This window comes from Calliphora vicina, chromosome 2 (genome assembly GCF_958450345.1).
Source record: "Calliphora vicina chromosome 2, idCalVici1.1, whole genome shotgun sequence".
NCBI lineage: Eukaryota > Metazoa > Arthropoda > Insecta > Diptera > Calliphoridae > Calliphora > Calliphora vicina.
The window spans coordinates 71,598,415-71,620,533 of NC_088781.1; the positions used below are offsets into that span (position 1 = coordinate 71,598,415).

The 22,119-nt window shown below is 33.3% G+C and overlaps 1 protein-coding gene across 1 annotated transcript; it reads right to left on the reverse strand.

Moving 5' to 3' along the window:
- Window positions 1-2,929: 2,929 nt before the first annotated feature.
- Window positions 2,930-21,871, reverse strand: Cdk1 (Cyclin-dependent kinase 1). The gene is made up of 3 exons (XM_065499598.1): window positions 21,650-21,871; window positions 20,373-20,876; window positions 2,930-3,424 (listed from the first exon to the last, which is right to left on the reverse strand). Exons 1-3 carry the CDS (start codon window positions 21,796-21,798, stop codon window positions 3,166-3,168), a joined length of 912 nt encoding a protein of 303 aa, XP_065355670.1. The 5' UTR covers window positions 21,799-21,871; the 3' UTR covers window positions 2,930-3,165.
- Window positions 21,872-22,119: the final 248 nt, after the last annotated feature.

Sequence of the window (22,119 nt, forward strand, 5' to 3'; positions counted from 1 at the left end):
GGATACTTTTGATTGCAAATAAAAGCCGTTTAGTAGTTTAAAAATTGTAACAACTCTTTATTTATTTAAAATGTACAACAACCACAGGTTTATACAGGTTTTATACCGCACTTCCCAGCAGAAGCAGCGGGACTCGCAGATGAGCGTGATGACATCCGAAGTACCAACCCTGACGACCCTAGGATCGCCCAGCTGAACCGCGATATCAGCAGGTTGGTAAATGAGGACAAGCGAAACAAATGGTTGGATCATTTGAAGAACTACAACTTAAGTTCTGGAGTTGGCAAGTTGTGGTCCACAGTTCGGTCTCTCTCCAATCCGACTAAGAAGGATGATAGGGTCGCGATTAAGTTTGCAGATACCACCATATCCGACCCTAAACGGTGCGCGCGAGCTTTTTGCCGACAATTCATTGAGCACCCCGAGAGAGACAAGGCGAAAAGAAGTATTGTCCGCAAACTACACGATCTTCCAGTCTCGGACACACCACAACTTTACACGCCAACTGAAGTTGCAGAAGCCATCAACACAGCTAAGCCTTCAAAGGCAATAGGACCTGATGGGATATCCATGCTGATGCTAAAACACCTAGGCGAGCGGGGAGTCGAGTACCTGACAATGGTTTTTAATCTGTCAGTGAGGAGCTTAACAATACCCGATGTCTGGAAAATGGGTCGAGTGATCCCATTGCTAAAACCTGGGAAAATCGCGAGTGAGGGACAATCGTACAGGCCGATTTCCCTCCTGTCACCTGTAGCGAAGACACTCGAAGCTCTTCTCCTCCCCCAGCTGACCCGTCAACTACCAGCTGCTCGTCACCAGCATGGATTCCGTAAAATGCACAGTACCACCACAGCATTATCCGCCATAGTCACTCAGATCTCACAGGGCTTAAACCAGCAGAGGCCTTGTGAACGAACTATCCTAGTGGCACTTGACCTGTCGAAAGCCTTCGACACTGTCAGTCACGCCACACTCTTCCAGGACATCCTGCAGTCCACAATGCCCAACAACACGAAGAGATGGATAGTGAACTATCTGAGTGGCAGGCAGTCGTTCGTGGAGTTTAGAGACAAATGCTCAAAACCCCGTAGAGTTAAACAAGGAGTCCCTCAGGGCGGGGTCCTGTCGCCGCTCCTGTTTAACTTCTACCTCTCTAAACTCCCAGTGCCCCCACAGGGCGTAGAGATAATCTCGTATGCGGACGACTGTACTATATTGGCAACAGGTCACAACGTTGATGAGCTTTGCGGTATGGTAAATGGTTATCTCAATGAAATCCACAATTTCTTCACTGCACGTAACCTGCAGTTATCACCAACGAAGTCATCAGCAACACTCTTCACCACCTGGACGAAGGAGGTAAAACTGAATTTAGGCATCATGGTCGACGGCGTACAAATTCCGACAGTGAACCACCCGAAAATCTTGGGTGTCACTTTTGATAGCCTTTTTACCTCCTCAGCACACGCCACTGCAATCACGCATAAACTGCGAAATAGGAACAAGGTCCTCAAAGCACTAGCCGGCAGTACTTGGGGTATGGACAAAGAAACCTTGCTTGCTACCTACAAAACGATTGGCCGGTCAGTGGTCAACTATGCTGCTCCAGTGTGGTCACCTTCGTTGAGTGATACCCAGTGGAGAAATATTCAAAGCTGTCAAAACGCAGCCTTAAGGACCGTCACAGGCTCCCTTCAAATAACCTCCGAACACCACCTTCACGAGGAAACCAAGGTTCTACCGGTCAAGGAACACAACGTCATGTTGACGCAACAGTTCCTTCTGGGATGTCATCGGAGGAGTCATCCAAACTTCAACATCACACAGTTGGAATCTCCCCCGAGGCATGTCAGACAGGACCTTCGGAAATACGAGGAGAACATACAGAGGTATGTGCAGGATCCATTTGATCGCCGCTCGTATATGACAGCTTTGAACGACATTCACAGAGACGCCATCAATTCCGCGGTAGCAGGATACCGTATGAATGTCGTACTTGGAGGTCGCCCACCACCGATAGCAGACGCCGAGAAGGTTCTGCCGCGTGGAACAAGAGTCGTTCTGGCACAACTTAGATCAGGATGGAGCAACAGGCTTAATGCCTTTTGGTCTCGTCCTTAACTTATGCCCAGCATGTGGTCAGGGTCCTCATGACACCCTCCACATATTTAACTGTTCAGCCAACCCTACTTCACTCAGTCCAATGGATTTATGGACTCATCCTGTTGAAGTAGCTCAATTTCTTGGACTTGAACAACATGCAGAACCACCAGAACATCCAGATTGATTATTGTAAATTGTTCATGCTGCTACAACAACAACAACAACAGGTTTATAAATTCTCAGAATTACAGACACAATTTATAATGTACACGAATTTACTTGTAAAACACAACACACTTTAAGGCACTCAGATGATGTTTATTCGAAAAGCGTCTCTGATAAACTCACTAACGACTGCAACCTCTGCTACTATTTATAACACTGCCATCTGCACTCTAGATTTCTCTTTAACTGTCTAGAGGTTTCTAATACATACGCCATCTGTGGTGTACTTTCTACAATGTTCTTTAACTGAATATTCGAAATCGAATACAGCGTTGCCAACATACGATCAAATCAACTGAAAGCTTTTATTTAATAATGCCCACAGATATGTTACAGTTTTACATCACTGTTATTTGAAAACATTATGCTACTTTTAAATCAGCCGTTAAAATCGTTATATTTGAATTCAAGTACAATTTCGTAACACTGCCCCCCGCTTAAGCCTGTTCGTCCCGAATAGGCATAGATTCACTTCTCCCATAGGCGGCTAGACGTTTCAGACGTTCAACTTTAATTCCCGATATCGGTCTTCTACATTTCCGTATTCTATAAACCATGTCGTCCAATTTCTTAACCACCCTAAGAAAAGAATGCAAAGTTTTACACGCTAAGTATTATATTTATGATTTTTTTTTTAAATTACTTTGTATTTTTTACAAGCTAAAATTACATTTATGCTGGCCTAAATATTTATTGGCCAATTTCAATGAGTTTGGGAATAAAATTACAAATTCTCATTTTGATGTTAAATGTATGTTTAGGTAAGAAGCAAATGTGAATTTACATTTAAATATCTATATATTTTATGTTTGTAAATGGTAAAAATAAGAAAACTTAGGGATCCGTTTTACAACGTAGTGTTATGAGCTTATTATCGAACCCATCGAAGTATGGATGTTCCAATATGTCTTTAGCTGAGATGCGATGAACCGGATCGTAGATAAGCATTTTTTGAACTAAATCGAGCCCATCGCTATTAAGATTTTTCAATTGATTAGGTAATTGGTTTGTTGACCAACATGGAAAAGTATTTTTGTAATCTGGAAGCGATGTTACGCCTGGCCAAATTTCCTCCGTTGGTGTTTTAAGAATCCTGTGAGAAAAATGAAAACGTTAATAACACTATGCTACACTTAAAATATGCAATGGGGTCCTATAGCAGCAATGTTGTATTGAAGTCCATAATGTTCGGAAATACTTATAGTTTTGTTACTACGAATCGTACTATTTCCTTTGAAAAAAATTAAAAATAAAAAAAATATCACAAAATAACTGAATAAGCAGCTGAAGAAATAAATTTCGTAGTACGCAGCATGAGATACGATACTAATTATCGTACTTATCGAAGCTCCGCCCTCAAAAAATCAAAAATGTTTGATTTCCATACTTCGTTAGTACTACAACATGATACACGATAATAATTTCATACTTATACGAATTATCGCACAACTTATCGTAACGTGTATACCTAGCATTAAATGTAGTGAAATAACGATATTCTTAAAGTTACAACTTCAAAAAATCACAACTTTTTTGTTTTGAAAGTGATTTTAAAATTGCTTCTTCAATTAAAAAGACATGATTTCAAAGAAAAATGATCAAAATACAAAAATTCAGATGAGTAAGTCTTTTTGTATTTCAAAAGTAAAAGACGTTTCTGCAAAAAAAAAAAAATTTTCAATGTAATTTCTAAAGAACACATTTATGGTGTTTTGAAGTTGTAATTTTAAGAATATCGTTATTTCACTACATTTAATGCTAGGTATACACGTTACGATAAGTTGTGCGATAAATCGTATAAGTATGAAATTATTATCGTGTATCATGTTGTAGTACTAACGAAGTAATTTTAAAAAATTATGTAATGTATGTAATTTTAAAAATATCGTTGTTTCACAAAAACGAAGTGATAGAGAAAAACTAAAAGTATTTCCATACTCTACAGAATTGCTACATGAGAACCCCTGCCTATTTTATTATTTTACTTTTGTATCATTGTGTGCACTTCGAGTTATGTCTGAAGTTAGAAAATTCGATTACAAGGTTAAAAAAATGTTTTTATCTTTCTAAAATTATTTAAAAGTCACAAAATGTATTTTGAAAATTGTGTAAACTGTTCCCAAAAGACGTTAGACTAAAATTAATATACCTTTTATGCATCTTAGGAACTTGTACTATAAAATTTCATATTACGAGTGTTTCATATAACACTGTACAACACAAAAAAAAGATACGTGTATCGGCGTTTTGAATGTTTACATCTGAATTTCATTTAAGGGGGCGTTAAAGTTTCACAACTCGGGCACATTCTTATTGTTAATCGTCATAAGAAACCATGTGATCCTTACATTTTAGGTATGAAATATGTTCAGCAAATTTATGTAAAATGTTACGGAGAACATTTTTGTAGAATATGTTAACCCTCTAAATGCTCATGGCATGGGTCTTTTTTGTCCTTCTTTTAAATAAGAGCCTCAAACACCATTAAAACAGGGATTTAAGGGGTTAAAATGTTCCGCAAAAATATTATCCGTGAAATTTTACTATAAGTCCCTGAATACACCAAAATGGAAAATTCAACAATAAAGTCAGAAATAAGACATAACAAAAGAGAGCCTAGGGTTAATTTCGCATTTATTATGATTTTTTTTTTTATATTTTATTTATTGTATCTTCACAAAATAATGTGAACTATCAATAATTTGTTCAAATCTTAAATCTAAATATTAATTTTTTATTTACAGTATTGGCCATAACTAAAGCACCCCCTCAATGAATTTTTTTAAATCATAATTTTTTTGATAAAAACGGCTTTTTTGGGATGTATTTTGTATATTTTATTAACTAATATTATTAATGTTCATATAATATTAATTTAGTAAAAGATAATTTTATTAAAAATTAATTTAAAATGATAAATCATATAAAAACTCAAAACGCAACGGACAAAACAAAAGCACCCTCTTATAAGATGTTTAAAAATTTGACTCGGTACTGCATATTTGCAATGTGAGTTATCGGAAATCACAATGAATGCATTTAAAAATTCCAAAAGATAAAAATAATGGAAGGCGTAGTGTTTAAAATTTAAGTTTTATACAGTTTATTGTTAAAAAAAACCAATGACAAGGAACAAGTACTCCAGTGAATTGAAAATTAAAGTTATTGAAGATTGGAAGACGGGCTTATCACTACATGAATTGAGTAAAAATATTCAATTAACAGATCAGATATTTTCTGGCTCGTTTCAAAATTTTTTAAGACTGGCCGCATATCACCGGTGCATTCTGCAGGATATGATGATTCCTTGATCAAAAGAGCAATACAAAAAGATTATACAGCATCCGTTAGTCAAGTAAGAACAAGTTTAAGATTATGCGTTAGCGAAAGAACAATCCGTAGAAGAGTAGTAGAAGCCCATTTATTCAGCTGACGACCAGCTAAAAAAATCATTTCCATCAGCTAAGAACAAGAAAGCTAGACTGAAGTTTACCAAAGCCCACATCGACTGGTACTGTTCCCTGACGAGGAGACAATGTAATGGTCTGGGGTTGCTTTTCTGGTCAAGGATTTGGGCCAAATCATAAAATTTATGAGATTATGGATCGGTTCATGTACCGTGATGTATTGAAAGATGTAATGTTGCCTTATGCTTCACTGGCATAAGGCAACATTGCTACTTATAGGGAGCTTCCAACAGGATAACGATCCTAAGCACACCTCCAAAGTTTGTAAGACTTGGCTTCAAAGCAATAAGATTCAAGTTCTTCATTGGCCTGGCCAATCTCCCGATCTTAATCCTATTGAGAACTTGTGGCACATTATTAATATGAAAATAAATCGTGAAAATTGCTGAAATAAGGATCGTGCCGTTAAAATAGCCTGGGATGGAATATTGAAAAACGCCATAAAAACATAATATCTTCTATGCTAAGAGATGTTCTTGTGCCATTCAAAACAAAGGATTTGCAACAAAAAATGAATTAAATTTTTTTTTTATATTATATCCTTGAAGGGGTGCTTTAGTTTTGTCCGTTTCATTTCCTCTTATAGAAAGGTTAACTTTGAAAGTATTTGTTTATCAATAATAAACATATTAACAAATGAAAATAATACATAATAGATATTTAAAACTTTGTTTTTATACAAAAAAATACCATATGAAAAAAATGCACTGAGGAGGAGCTTTAGTTATGGCCAATACTGTACATCCCACCACAGTTGGACGAAAAATTATGTTTAATTTATATATTATATCATCAGCGCAGGTCTGTTCGATTCCTTCTTCTTAGTCGGATGTAGCCATTACTTCTCATTAATGTTCGTGCAAGTGGGTTAGGGTGAACTTCTAACTTTTTCAAATATGACTCCGCTTGTTTTTTATTTCATTTTTCACCAGGAAGATACCTAGGTCCTTATGAATGTTAATATTTCTCACATACCAAGGCGCTGCTGTTATCATTCTTGTTTAGGTTGCATCCTTTTGGTAATAACTACATTAAACGTATTATACTATTTTTAACAACGTTAGAATTTATTGTTGCTTCCTTTTTTTATGCAACTTTGCTGGAAGTATTTCACTAGATTCTAGCGAGTAAACCGTTAACGGGTCCTTAAATATTGTTTGCCACCAAATTATGCTTGTTATTTTAGCATTAAAAAACACTTGTCAAATTGTCTTCGACATAAGCACTACGTGCATTTTACTAAGAAAACGCAATATATTCCTTCTACGAGGTAATATTAATTAACAATAAAAAGAGATCTTCGTCTCTAATTTAAACTTGAAATTTGTTTTATTTTTATAACAATTTTGGAAAACTTGGATTGATGCCAAACATTTGGTCCAGCGAACCGGATTTTTAAACGAGTACTGGATCTTTGGGCATCATTGACTCCATCATCCCCTGGCAATAATACAGTCCACCGGCAATATACATATTTATTATTTATTTTTCATAAAATAAGGTACGTAAATATATTTCAATTGTGAGCTAAAGTGAAGTGATTAAAATTCGTTTGATATTAACGCGACGCACATACACATTTCATTTGTGTTTTATTTCATTAAATTCTTCGGTTTAAAAGAAAAAGGAAAAAAGAGTGACACTATTTCATTTGTTTAAAACTTAATTTATACGGACAATAAATAAAAATTAGTTTTTCTTACATTTTCTTTTGTACATTTTTTGTTTACAGATTTACATCTGTACATTACAATAACAAATATACATACACATCTGCTCAAAATAATAGATACACCTAATTGGAAAAAATTTAAATGGCGGTAACATTGAAAATTTCCTCGCAAGCGTTAAGAATACATCATATTATTAAAATTTCTATCTGGCAATGTCATGTCAGTCAAAAATCTGGCAACTATTTGCTTTCATGTTGATTTTTAAAAACGAATTTATTTGAATTACAAAAAATTATTTGCTCATAAAAATAGATACACATCAGTAATTTTTAATTTGTTTATATACAATTTTTTTTTTGTGCAATTTTTTGTTCCTATTTACGTGAAACAGTAAGTATAATTTAAATTTTAGCAACAATTTTATAAAAAATAGGACTCTTTTGAAGAAAATGGGACGAAATCATCATTGTACCGAAGATGAGAAAAAAATTGTTCAAACGATGAGAAATCAAGGAAAATCATTACGGGAAATAGCAAAGAGCATAGGAAGATCTTTACATTTTGTCCAAAATGCTTTATCTAAAAAACAAAAAAGAGAAACTCGCGGTAGACCAAAGAAAACCAGTCCAGAAACAGATAGGCGGATCGTCCTTATGGTTAAAAAAGACCCTTTCATATCATCGAAAGCTATTTCTGCGGAGCTATGTAACGAAATCAGTCCACAAACAGTTCGTCGTCGTCTTTTACAAGCTAAATTGCCGGGAAGAATTGCCAGAAAAGTGCCACTAATGCGCCAAAAAAATATCAAGACAAGATTAGAATTTGCTAAAGAGCACTTACAATGGTCCGGGTGTGAAGGCGAAAAAAAATGGAGAAATATTTTATGGAGCGACGAAACAAAAATAAATTTGTTTGGAAACGACTGCCAAAGAAATGTACGCCGACCAAAATGAAAAGAATTCCACGTTAAATTTACAAAAAAGACGGTAAAACATGGCGGGGGAAACATAATGGTTTGGGGTTGCTTTTCATGGAATGGTGTTGGTCCGATATTCCGAATAGAAGATACCATGAATGCTAGTGGGTATAGAGCAGTCATGGGCAAACACATACCACCATGAATATATTTGTGTGCGTTAAGCAGCAGAGAGATGACTGACTGCAATAAAAGAGAGAAAATCATAAACATAAAAAAATCCGCAACATAAACTTGCTTCTACAAATGCTAAACAGCAACTGATTTGATTTTGATCTCTGAGATCGTAACAAAGCAACAAACAAGTGGTCATTTCAGTAAAACACAGACACACTAATACACAGAAGCTTATAGTGTAGGTGTGTCAACAAAGCGTCAGCAGAATTTTTTGGCCTATGCACGCGTGCATTAGAATCCCAATTTTGCTCGTGACTGGTATAGAGACATATTGGAAAACGTAATGCTTCCATATGCATCGGAAAATATGCCATTAATATGGACATTCCAGCAGGACAACGACCCAAAACATAGTTCAAGATTAGTTAAAAACTGGTTCTTGGAGAATAACGTACCTGTTTTAAGCTGGCCCAGCCAATCCCCTGATTTAAACCCAATAGAAAACTTGTGGAGTGAATTAAAGATAAGGCTTTCGAAGGAAGTTTTCAAAAATAAAGACGATTTATGGGAGAAAACGCAAAAAATATGGTACGAGATTCCATTGGAGAAGTGTCAGAACTTGATATCCAGTATGCCCAGAAGAGTGGAGAAAGTTTTACAAAACAAAGGTGGATATACTGGATACTAGCTTTACTTTAATAATAAACTAATTTTTTTAAGATAAAATTTATTAGCTTTTGTTTAATAAGAATTTTTAAAAATGTATCTATTATTATGAGCACCAAATTTTTCGAAATTTAAGAAATTTAATTTACTTTATAATATTTATTATTAATTATGAAATATTTTGTTTTTTACTCTCCTTTTAACTATAAATAAAAATCGACTGAATTTTTTTTTATAATTTTACAATATACCATTATTTTTTTTCGTTTTTAAAAAATAAATTTTGGTGTATCTATTATTTTGAGCAGATGTGTATACGGTTAATTCTTCTTCTTCAATTGTATTGGTCACCCTACGGTCGGTCAGTTTGACTAAACATAGTTTTCGGAAATATTTTTGTTGAATTTTACATATTTTTGTAACTAAATAGAAATTTAATTCTATTTATTATCGATAATTGAATAAGGAAAATATCGATCGCTCCACTAAATAGATTCAATAGAGCATCGGATGCTCTTATTGCTTTTGAGGCAAATTTTAATGATTTTCCTGAGGACATTCATAATATTTATACCTTGGAGGTTCAGAGCGCTGAAATAAAAGTGTTATGGGAGAAAGTTAAGACAACATATGAGGCCTGTTTAGATTTTTTGGAGAATTCTGATACAGAGCCTAGTGATGTAGATGTAGCTGCGTCTAAATATCAGGTCACATATGTAGCCTATATTAAATGTTTAGGTGTGATTAATGAGAAGGTGCGCAAATTTAAATCGGTACCGAACGCAGGTGATTCGCCAGCGGTTGATTCTAATTCTGGGCATACTTTGACACTACCCCCTTGCGATGTCGACGCATTTGGAGGGGATTATGATTCTTGGCCGGCCTTTAGGGATTTATTTACGGCGATTTATATTAACTCGCGCCTTAGTAATGTGGAACGTCTTTGCCATTTAATACGTAAGACCGAAGGAGAAGCTAAGGAAATTGTCCGTTGAGTAATGAGGGCTTTGAAGTAGGCTGGCGGGATCTTAAGATTGCATATGAGAATCCTCGTATGTTAGTAAACAACCAACTGAAACTTCTGTTTAGTCTGCCTTCCTTTGACAAGGAAACTAGTGCCGGACTTAAGACCTTAAAACGCGGTATTAATAGTTGTCTTACATCCCTTTCTATTTATAAAGTGTCTACGGATAATTGGGACCCAATTATCGTCTTTATATGCATTCAAAGACTTCCTTCATCGACAGTTTCTCTTTGGGAACACAGTGTAAAGAACAAGACGGCTCTCTCCCTTTGGCAAGATTTGGATAACTTTCTGACGGAAAGAATTCTGACATTGGACTGTCTTAACAATCTTAAGGGTAACGTTTTGGAAACAAAGTCAAACCACGTGAAATATTCTGTACCTTCTGACGATGTTACTTCTTCGAATATTTCTTGTATTTTATGTCCAAACCAATCTCACTTTTTACGCACTTGTCGACGATTTAAGAGTCTTCCAATAACTGACCGAATTTTAGCTGTGAACGAAAATAACTGTTGCTCTAATTGTCTTTCAAGGACACACCATGTCAGCAATTGTAAAAGCAATAATAATTGTTTAATTTGCGATAATCGACACCATACTATGCTTCATCAAGAGCCAATAGAAAATTCAAACGTGGAATTGCCTACGACTTCTTCCGGTCAGAGTTCTGCTGAGGTTCTTCGACCCACTAACTCTTCACCGACTTATCAACGACCTTCTACTTCTATTAATGTTACGCAAACTCGACAAGTATTTCATACACGTCAAAATCAATCTGTTATCTTAGGAACTGCATCAGTAAATATCATACATAATGGCAATAGGTATCAGGTCATAGCTCTTATTGATTCAGCTTCGGAATGTTCATTTGTTAGTAATCGATTACGAAAAAGGTTTAAACTTCCCACGCATTCTGCAAATGCTAAAGTTTCTGGCGTAAATAATGCGGTTTCTGTAGTTTCGAGAAAGGCTTGTTCTCTGAAGATCGGCTCTGATTTGGATTCTTCTGTAGTACTAAATATAACGGCCTTTGTTTTGGCAGATATATCGGAGAATTTGCCTTCGATTTCTGTAAACGCCGACATTAAAGGATTATTGCCAAATCTTCATTTGGCAGATTCCAATCCTTTCCATAGCCGGCCTGTTGATATTCTTATTGGGGCTGATTTATATCCGCAAATTATGTTACCGTAAATTCGACGAGACGTATTAGGGTCATTATTGGTTCAGAGACCAATTTTTGGCTGGATACTGACAGGTCCAGTTAATTCTATATAATTATCAGTTAATGGTATTTCACTAACTCGGGATTTCCTAAAAGACCTAATGCTGTCATTTGATTATTCCTATTTTTATTACTATGGATCTACATCTATGAATTAAACACAAATGAATTCAACATTTTAACTAACATTCGAATTGTATATTTACATTATCATTAAAAAAGCTCATTGAAATATATTTACGATTAACCCTAGTATGTATTATTTTACTATATTCTTTATAAAAACAATGCCTTTAATGGTCAGTTGATGGATCTGTCTAAAAACCATTGCCCGCAAGGGTCAGTTGATGGATCTGTCTAAAAACCATTGCCCGCAAGGGTCAGTTGATGGATCTGTCTAAAAACCATTCAGTTGATGGATCTGTCTAAAAACCATTCAGTTTATGGATCTGTCTAAAAACCATACCTATGCTATTAACATTACAACATACATTAGTGTTGCAAGGTGGCCGGCAATGTTTAGGTTGCATCCTTTTGGTAATAACTACATTAAACGTATTATACTATTTTTAACAACGTTAGAATTTATTGTTGCTTCCTTTTTTTATGCAACTTTGCTGGAAGTATTTTACTAGATTCTAGCGAGTAAACCGTTAACGGGTCCTTAAATATTGTTTGCCACCAAATTATGCTTGTTATTTTAGCATTAAAAAACACTTGTCAAATTGTCTTCGACATAAGCACTACGTGCATTTTACTAAGAAAACGCAATATATTCCTTCTACGAGGTAATATTAATTAACAATAAAAAGAGATCTTCGTCTCTAATTTAAACTTGAAATTTGTTTGTTTTATTTTTATAACAATTTTGGAAAACTTGGATTGATGCCAAACAATTCTTAATATTTTATTTTGGAATCTTTGAATTTTTTCAATATTAGAAGCAGAGGCCGTGCCCCATAATTAAATTCCATAGCACCATATAGGTTTTATTATTGAGCTGTACAGCAAAAGTTTGCAATCTAAACTCAATCTCCAGTTTTTACCAATTAGCCAGTAAATTTGTAGTAATTTTAACTTCATTTGAGTCAATTTCGTATCTATATGCTTTTTCCAGGTATGACGTCGGTCTAGATGCAGACCTAGATATTTAACTTCAGTTTGTTGAGGTATTATATGATTATTTATTAGGATTGGAGGGCACGATTCTCTACGCAATGTGAAAGTGAGATGTATACATTTTTGCTCGTTTACTTTTATTCTCCATTGTTTTAACCACCTTTCTATGTCGAGTATATATATATATATATACACATCTGCTCAAAATAATAGATACACCAAAATTTATTTTTTAAAAACGAAAAAAAATAATGGTATATTGTAAAATTTTAAAAAAAATTCAGTCGATTTTTATTTATAGTTAAAAGGAGAGTAAAAAACAAAAACAAAATATTTCATAATTAATAATAAATATTATAAAGTAAATTAAATTTCTTAAATTTCGAAAAATTTGGTGCTCATAATAATAGATACATTTTTAAAAATTCTTATTAAACAAAAGCTAATAAATTTTATCTTAAAAAAATTAGTTTATTATTAAAGTAAAGCTAGTATCCAGTATATCCACCTTTGTTTTGTAAAACTTTCTCCACTCTTCTGGGCATACTGGATATCAAGTTCTGACACTTCTCCAATGGAATCTCGTACCATATTTTTTGCGTTTTCTCCCATAAATCGTCTTTATTTTTGAAAACTTCCTTCGAAAGCCTTATCTTTAATTCACTCCACAAGTTTTCTATTGGGTTTAAATCAGGGGATTGGCTGGGCCAGCTTAAAACAGGTACGTTATTCTCCAAGAACCAGTTTTTAACTAATCTTGAACTATGTTTTGGGTCGTTGTCCTGCTGGAATGTCCATTTTAATGGCATATTTTCCGATGCATATGGAAGCATTACGTTTTCCAATATGTCTCTAAACCCACTAGAATTCATGGTATCTTCTATTCGGAATATCGGACCAACACCATTCCATGAAAAGCAACCCCAAACCATTATGTTTCCCCCGCCATGTTTTACCGTCTTTTTTGTAAATTTAACGTGGAATTCTTTTCCTTTTGGTCGGCGTACATTTCTTTGGCAGTCGTTTCCAAACAAATTTATTTTTGTTTCGTCGCTCCATAAAATATTTCTCCATTTTTTTTCGCCTTCACACCCGGACCATTGTAAGTGCTCTTTAGCAAATTCTAATCTTGTCTTGATATTTTTTTGGCGCATTAGTGGCACTTTTCTGGCAATTCTTCCCGGCAATTTAGCTTGTAAAAGACGACGACGAACTGTTTGTGGATTGATTTCGTTACATAGCTCCGCAGAAATAGCTTTCGATGATATGAAAGGGTCTTTTTTAACCATAAGGACGATCCGCCTATCTGTTTCTGGACTGGTTTTCTTTAGTCTACCGCAAGTTTCTCTTTTTTGTTTTTTAGATAAAGCATTTTGGACAAAATGTAAAGATCTTCCTATGCTCTTTGCTATTTCCCGTAATGATTTTCCTTGATTTCTCATCGTTTGAACAATTTTTTTCTCATCTTCGGTACAATGATGATTTCGTCCCATTTTCTTCAAAAGAGTCCTATTTTTTATAAAATTGTTGCTAAAATTTAAATTATACTTACTGTTTCACGTAAATAGGAACAAAAAATTGCACAAAAAAAAAATTGTATATAAACAAATTACAAATTACTGATGTGTATCTATTTTTATGAGCAAATATTTTTTTGTAATTCAAATAAATTCGTTTTTAAAAATCAACATGAAAGCAAATAGTTGCCAGATTTTTGACTGACATGAAATTGCCAGATAGAAATTTTAATAATATGATGTATTCTTAACGCTTGCGAGGAAATTTTCAATGTTACCTCCATTTAAATTTTTTCCAATTAGGTGTATCTATTATTTTGAGCAGATGTGTATATATATATATATATATATATATATATATATATATATATATATATATATATATATATATATATATATATATATATATATATATATATATATATATATATATATATATGTCCTTTATTTATTTTAAAATAATCATATAAATACATATATGTAATATAAAAAAATAAAAGTTCATGTTGAACATAGGGCATTTACAATTTCCTTCCATTTTCTTCGATCCCTGGCAAGATACTTAATTTGGTTCCATGACTTATTAACAGTATTACATTCTTGTTTAACCGCTCTTATCCACGTAGTGCGTCGAGTATATGGTCTTGTAAAAGTACAGATGCTTCTTGGGGGTTTTCATGAATGGCTAGTATAGCTGTGTCATCAGAAAAAGTTGATATGTGGGTTCCACTGTTTGTAGGCATATCATAAGTATATAGTAAATATAGGAAAGGACCCAGTATACTTCCTTGGGGTACGCCTGCTTCAATAGGCTGTGGTGAACTTATGAAGTCTCCCTCTTAAGAACGAACTTACGATGAATTAAATAACTTTCTAGAAGCTTATGTGTGTTCACTGGTAAATATTGTTTTATTTTTATCGATAATCCTTCATGCCATACTTTGTCGAAGCCTTGCGAAACGTCGATGAAGAGAGCAGAACAATATTTTTTTTCTTCAAATGTCTTGGATATGATTTCTATCAACCTGTGAGTTTGTTCTATGGTGTTATATTTTTCTCGAAATCCGAATTGATGAGTTGGAATATAATCAAAATGATTCACTATCGGCTTTAGCTTGTGCATTAACAGTTTTTCGAATAGCTTGGATATATTTGACAATAGACTAATGGGTCTATATGATTCTACTTTACTGTGATCTTTTCCCGGCTTAGGTATCATTGTAAAAATTAATCTCTTGTTTTTTAATAGGTTCACTCCTATTTTTATGAACACAACTGTATATAGCGGGGAAAATCTTCGGTTTCTGGATTTGTGATTTTTTAACAATTGCGTAGACAGGACAACCCCTGTAGTTTGCTGTGTGGTTACCTCCGCAATTGCTGCATTTTTTTTTTATTTTAGGATCATCTTTGGATTTGTTACATTGGGATGTACATATGCAACTCCCAGCAAATAACACATACTGGTGACAATTTGCAATATACCTTGGTGTGTCCATATTCTTGGTTCTTCTACCATAATTTTACGATGCAATAAGTACTTCAGGTTATATATGGGATGTGTTTCATTTTTTTTTCAGGTTTATGTCACCGGGTTCAAGTTCAACACGGAAGAGTGGTTGGGGTTTTTTTTTCGCGATTTCTAATGTTTATCACATTTTTTGTCTTAAAACCTTTATCTTCTAAGCTTTGCTTTATTTCGAGTGGTTCGACATTACAGTCAATACCCTTTATTACAACTTCTAGACCCTTGCTTCCTTTCAGCTGATAAGTGTAAAAACTTTCTGTTACAACCTTTCTATAATCGTTTTCACTATTGACCTGTATTTTAGTTTCATGAATCGTGCATTTCTTGATTGGGATAACGTAAAAAGAGTTCTCTCCTATTAATGAGATCAGGCTCTGAACCAGTGCGTTTGAATTATTTTCTCTCAAGTAAATAAGGGGTGGTTTTGTAGAGGTAATTTTATTTACTGGTTCATCTGTTTCACACAGTGATGCCAGGAGATTTTCTCAGAAATCCCTACGCTTATGAAAAAAAATCCCTTTTTTTCCCTACACTCACTTTTGACTTTCCCTACATTTTTCCCTACACTATTTTTTTCTTTTTTGAACAGCTAAGTTGTGTTCAACCAAAAAAAAGGCTTAATCGGATTTTGAAATTGGCCACATCATTGGTTTTTCCAGGACTTGCTTGCCAAAAAGAGAATCCATTGTTCGGGTTTTTGTTTTTGAGAGATTTTTTGGTACATTTGGGTATTAGCACACAAGCCTTGTATCTTCATTTAAAGTCGTCATCTTTGACCGGCTCCAGCCATCCCAATAGCTTCTCATTTCTCAACCAACTTGAGCAGTATCTTTACTTTGTTTCCATCATTATCAGAAGACGAATCGGAATTTTTTTTCTAAAATTTGTTGTTTTAATTTATAATGACATTTATTTCTTAAAAACTTATGTATTAAAATCGATGAGACCTGCGAAGATGGAGTACGTATGTATGTAAAAAAAATGCACAAAACCAAACATGTGTTTACTTCAAAAGAAAATTTATTGTAGAATCTACTCTGTAGCTAGTTCTTTAAGGAAATGTCAAATACCGTAAAAACGAGAATCCAAGTCGTATTAACAAGGTAAGTGCGTGAGTGAGTTAATACGCCTTGAGATAATCACTATATATGTATGTAGTTTGAAAGCGGTGATGATATTAAAGATGCCACATTATTACTTACTTCATATTATACAAGATTTACGAATTTCTAATGATATGCTAAACAAATTTTATGTTTTTATTTAATTTTATATTTGGAAAATGCATAATATGTAGTTTTAAATTGCCATTGCAAAAAATCCCTACAATTCGACAAAAGTAAAAAATCTTTCCCTTTTTCCCTACATGTGAAATTTTGGGAAAAAATCCCTACAAAAAGGGAAAAATCCCTACACTTGGCATCATTGGTTTCACATTCCAGAATAGAAAAACGATTTTCCTTATTTAGTCTAGCAGGTTCACTATTCTTATATAATTTAGCCAAGGGTGCCGCTTTCGAAGACTTGGGACTTCGTGCCCGTTTTAATACTGTAACATACCGGTCCATTCCAACCTGTATTTGGGATTTATTATCTTTATTTAATGGTTGACTAATCTTCGGTATAGCGCCGCTTAATGGGTTAATTTTATTTGTAGTCGGTGTGGTGGATTTCGTTTCTGAAGCTGTTATAGCTAGCATACTTTTAGGCGTAAATAAAATATTTGTATTTTTTGGTAACTCCAGATTAACAGCTGTTGGGTTTTCTTTCGTTTGACAATCATTATTTGTTGACAATGCGGGGGAACAAGAACGAGCACGGTTAACAGGCTTGGCGGTTAAAAACAAGCTGTCATCTATTCTTCTGTTTGTTTTGTTTATAAGTGTGTTCGCGTACTTTACAGTAAAAATTATGCAGTAACTTTAATTTAGAGCGTAAAAATACATTTACTCTCAATTTAAAAAATATCCAAAAAAGTACGCGAACAACAATTTGTAAAAATAAGTTGAATTTTATTATAAATCAATTTAAAACGTTTGTTTTTGTTATTTTACTTCTTTTCTTTGTAAGACTTGCAAATTGTGTTAATTTTCAACTTTTTGGTTTTGTTTACATTTGCAACAATATGTTTTAAACATATTTTTTATGTTGACATTTTTTACTGGACAAAAAATGTCCAGTAAAAAATATCATGTTCTCTATCTACTGTCACTTTTAACACTCTCTTGCTCTCTCGTTTCAAGTTTTTAAAAGTAAACGAACGGAATCCCGTAACTTCCAGTGATAATTTGTACAAATTATTACAAATTATCAAGTACGCGAACACAACTTATATTTTTTTCATCTGCATTAACTGTAACGTATGCATTTCTGCCGTTTACACTTAACCTTCGCTCACTGTTTTCGTTAAAGAGACTCATTAAAGAGTAGTTGTAAATACTTTAGTTAACACTCTTGATCTATATTTAATAGTTAATGCACAGGGTTCAAAGAAGAAAAATAAAGAATTTTCACTTATTTGTCTTTTAGTTCTTGTTTTGATTGTTTTATTTAATAATATTATTGAAATAAAAGCGTCCTTTCGCGTAATTAATAAACAGGTGTAATTTATATTTATTTTCCGAAAGAATCATTAAAATAACAAATTAACTCGGAGTAAAATAAAACACGTCCAATTTCAATCACAGTGTAAAATGTTACGGAGAACATTTTTGTACAATATGTTATTCTACACAAATGTTCTCCATAATATTTTACATAAATTTGCTTAACACATGTTATACCTAAAATGTAAGGATCACATGGTTTCTTATGCCGATTAACAATAAGAATGTGCCAGAGTTGGGAAACTTTAACCCCCCCCTCAAATGAAATTCAGATGTAAACTTTCAAAACACCGATACACTTGTCTTTTTTTTTTGTCTCCTCTATCAAAATTTATTGGTCGGACCTTGTAACTTTGGAAAAAATTTGATTTTTTTGTATAGAGTAACAGAAAAGAGTGTTTTTTTAAAAAATTTTGTAAGTATTTTAGTCAAGTTTAGTTTTGTTAACACAATATTAAAAAAATACAATACAACTCTTTTCATTTATATTTAAATACATTATATGACTAACAACGTGAAGTCAATATTTTTTCTGGAAAAAGTAATAGAAACACGTAAAAGGATTCAATTTTCAGAGGCACATCTTTTTTATTTTTAGTTAAAAAATTATTTTATTTTATAATTTTGTTGCTCTACCTTTGTTTTCAATGGAAAATCACTCATCCTGAATTTTTTTCCCCACAATTCGTCCTTATTTTACGGACTGAAACCAGGTCCAGTATTTTGGATAAAGAACAAAATATTCGCCCCGGACTACGCAAATACATTGCAAAGCATAATACTTCCATTTGCTGAGAAAGAGGTGCCCTTGAGATGGGAGTTTCAGCAGGACAATGATTCGAAGCACTCCTCAAAATTGGCAAAGGACTGGTTTGCTTTCAACAAAGTACCTCTTATGGAATGGCCATCGCAGTCACCGGACCTAAACCCACTAGAACACCTTTGGATAGTGCTCAAGAGAAAGCTGGAGGGTTTCGCCCGAAAAATGTATGTATTGAAATCAATAAAAATAAATAAGGACGAATTATGGGGGGAAAATCCAGGAAAAGGGGTTTTCCATTGACAAGGACGTTTGGAAATGTGCCTCTAAAAATTGAATCCTTTTACGCGTTTCTATTATTTTTCCAGTAAAAATATTGACCCTTCACATTGCCATTCCCACGACAGCCGGTTCTACGCACCGGAATGACCCGAGTTCACTCGGAAAAGGGCTGTCAACTCAGCAAACACTGCTGCTGGTACAACAACAACAACTCTTCACATTGTTAGTCATATAATAGCTCTGTTCAATAACTAAAAGTTGTTACTAGTTAGTAACAATTGTTACTGGGAAAGCGTTCATTAACTCAAAAAACTTGCAAGTAGAGAAAAAATCAAGAACGTATAAATTTTAGAGAGTGTTCTCTCGTTGCAAACTATTACAAGTTCTATTTGGAACTCGTAATAGTTAGCAGCTTATATTTCAAATGTTTTGTATTATTGTTTATTTATTTACAATTTTATTTTTGTGGTGAAAAAATGTCAAAAAAAAAGAATTATCAATAAAATTGAAGAAAATGTGAGTATTTATACATTTTAAAAGGAATAAAATAAGAAAATTGTGTGTATAAAACAATTGTTACTGGAAAAGCGTTCATTTACTTTTTACTATTATTGAGAATTTAAAAGAGTAATTTTGTAAATTTTGATTTTATTCTCTCGTTGCAAGTATTTACTGGGAAAGTAAATGAACAGACCTAATGTATTTAAATATAAATAAAAAAAAGGAATTATGTTTTTTCTTATGTTGTATGTCTGATAAACAAAACTGCATACAATTTTTTTTTTAACAAATCTAAACTTGACTAAAATACTTACAAAATTTTAAAAAAGCACTCGTTTCTATTATTTTTTTCAACACTGTATATGGCCTGGGACAAATACGGCTAGAGATTTTTAACAAATCGACCATTTCCTATTTGATTTTTTGGTTATATTTCATTTTAGAAAGTTCTGTATTGAGAACTATTAAGTAAAAACTAAATGCAAAATTTAATATTTGTTTGAAAAAACGATTCATCTTTGTAAAATCATTTCCAAACATCAGAGACGTCACATTTCCAAGCATCATAGTTATTTACCTGAACATACGGAATAGCTGATCGATTTCCGAATCACCTTGAAATAGTGGTTTTCTGGTAGCCATTTCTGCAAAAATACATCCAATAGACCATATATCTACTGGGCACGAGTACCGCGGAGATCCCAGCAAAACTTCTGGAGCTCTGTACCAAAGAGTTACAATTTCGTGGGTGTAAATACGTACGGGAATACCAAATGAACGCCCAAGTCCAAAATCCGCTACTTTTATTATACCATTTTTGTCAATCAGTAAATTTTGTGGCTTTAAGTCACGATGCAAAACTCTTCTTCGATGACAGAATAAAATAGCACTTGTTATTTGATAAAGGTAACTTCTTACAAGCTCAGTGTCTAATGTTTTTTCTGGTGGCAAAGAGTCCATATACTTTTTAAGGTCCATAGACAGGAACTCAAAAATTAAATACAAACGATTTTCTTCCATTAGGACATCTTCAAGACAAACAATGTTGGGATGTTTTAGTTCTTTCAACAACGATATCTCCCTAAAAATTAATACAAAGTTTTTTATTTTAAAATTTTTATTTTTTTAAAAAATTTACAATAATAGCGGTATTCACAATGTATAGTACTTGACCTAGTAAAAAAGCAGAAAAGCTATTTATTGACAAACATTTAAATTTCTAATGTATTTTGTTTTCAGAAATATATTTTAGAGCATAGATATTTCATAGAATGTCAGTCAGCATGACGCACTTTTGCTTTATTCTATATTCTTTTTCATCTTGAAGATATGTACATAGAGGGAATATAATTTATGGATGGTTTTTAAAAAATCTTTTAGTTTGCTATTTAATTTTTAAAATTTTCTGTTGTTTGATGTTACATCAATTGTATAAATGAGAACTTATTACCTAATATTGCTGTATCATGATTTAAACAATTGTTTTCCGTTCTAGGGGTTAATATTAAACTTTGTAATTATTGTAACATGCGTCAACAATACAATTAGTTATCTTTGAAATAAATAAAACACAAGTACCTACATATGTATCGAATGCCGTCTTTATTTAATAACAGAATCCTGTATAGCCTGATTATTAATTTATAAAAAAATGTGTTTCATTATTTTTAATTCATGCTGCCTTCAATATTTTATGTCGAAAACCAGTGTCTTATAAAAGTTAATTTTTCAAAACCATATTTTATATAATGGTTAAAAAAAATTTATATAAATACCTATTAAAAATGTTCGCCAATTTTAAGAGTACGTGTAAAATTGACCAAAATCTAAGATAATTTGAAGCAAATAGTGTACCTTATTGCTGTGGATGGTATACCCTCATCATCGGACTCGAGACGAATTTTTTTCATTGCAACTATTTGTCCAGTTAGCCTGTTGCGCCCCTTGTATACAACGCCATAGGTACCTTCACCTATTTTTTCAATTTTTTGAAAATCCTCCATTGAAATCAATTATTTCTCAAACATCCACAATGCCGCCAAGCTTTTCAATACAGCAATGCTAATTAGTGATGTAAATACTGTTTTTCACATAAGTACCGGTTACTGGTTATTATTGCCAATAATGAGTGATGTCAACTATTACAGGTTTATAATGCTTCCTACTTGGGATGCCAATTCCGTGATTTTTGTTATACCGTAAAAAATGTCAAATTCAGCAATCTAATATTTGATTTAATATGTTTCCTTATATTTATTTAATAGTGCATTTACACCAAATCAAAAACATATTGGATTTTGAAAAACCAAATTTCAAACACCACT

Bases quoted from the DNA above. Each gene is read 5' to 3' on its own strand.
- Cdk1 (XM_065499598.1), bottom strand. From the start codon at position 21,798: ATGGAGGATTTTCAAAAAATTGAAAAAATAGGTGAAGGTACCTATGGC. The intron at 20,877-21,649 runs GTACACTATTTG...ATTAATTTTTAG, and splicing joins ATACCATCCACAGCAATAAG to GGAGATATCGTTGTTGAAAG. The intron at 3,425-20,372 runs GTAAATAACTAT...TTTTTCTCACAG, and splicing joins CAGCTATTCCGTATGTTCAG to GATTCTTAAAACACCAACGG.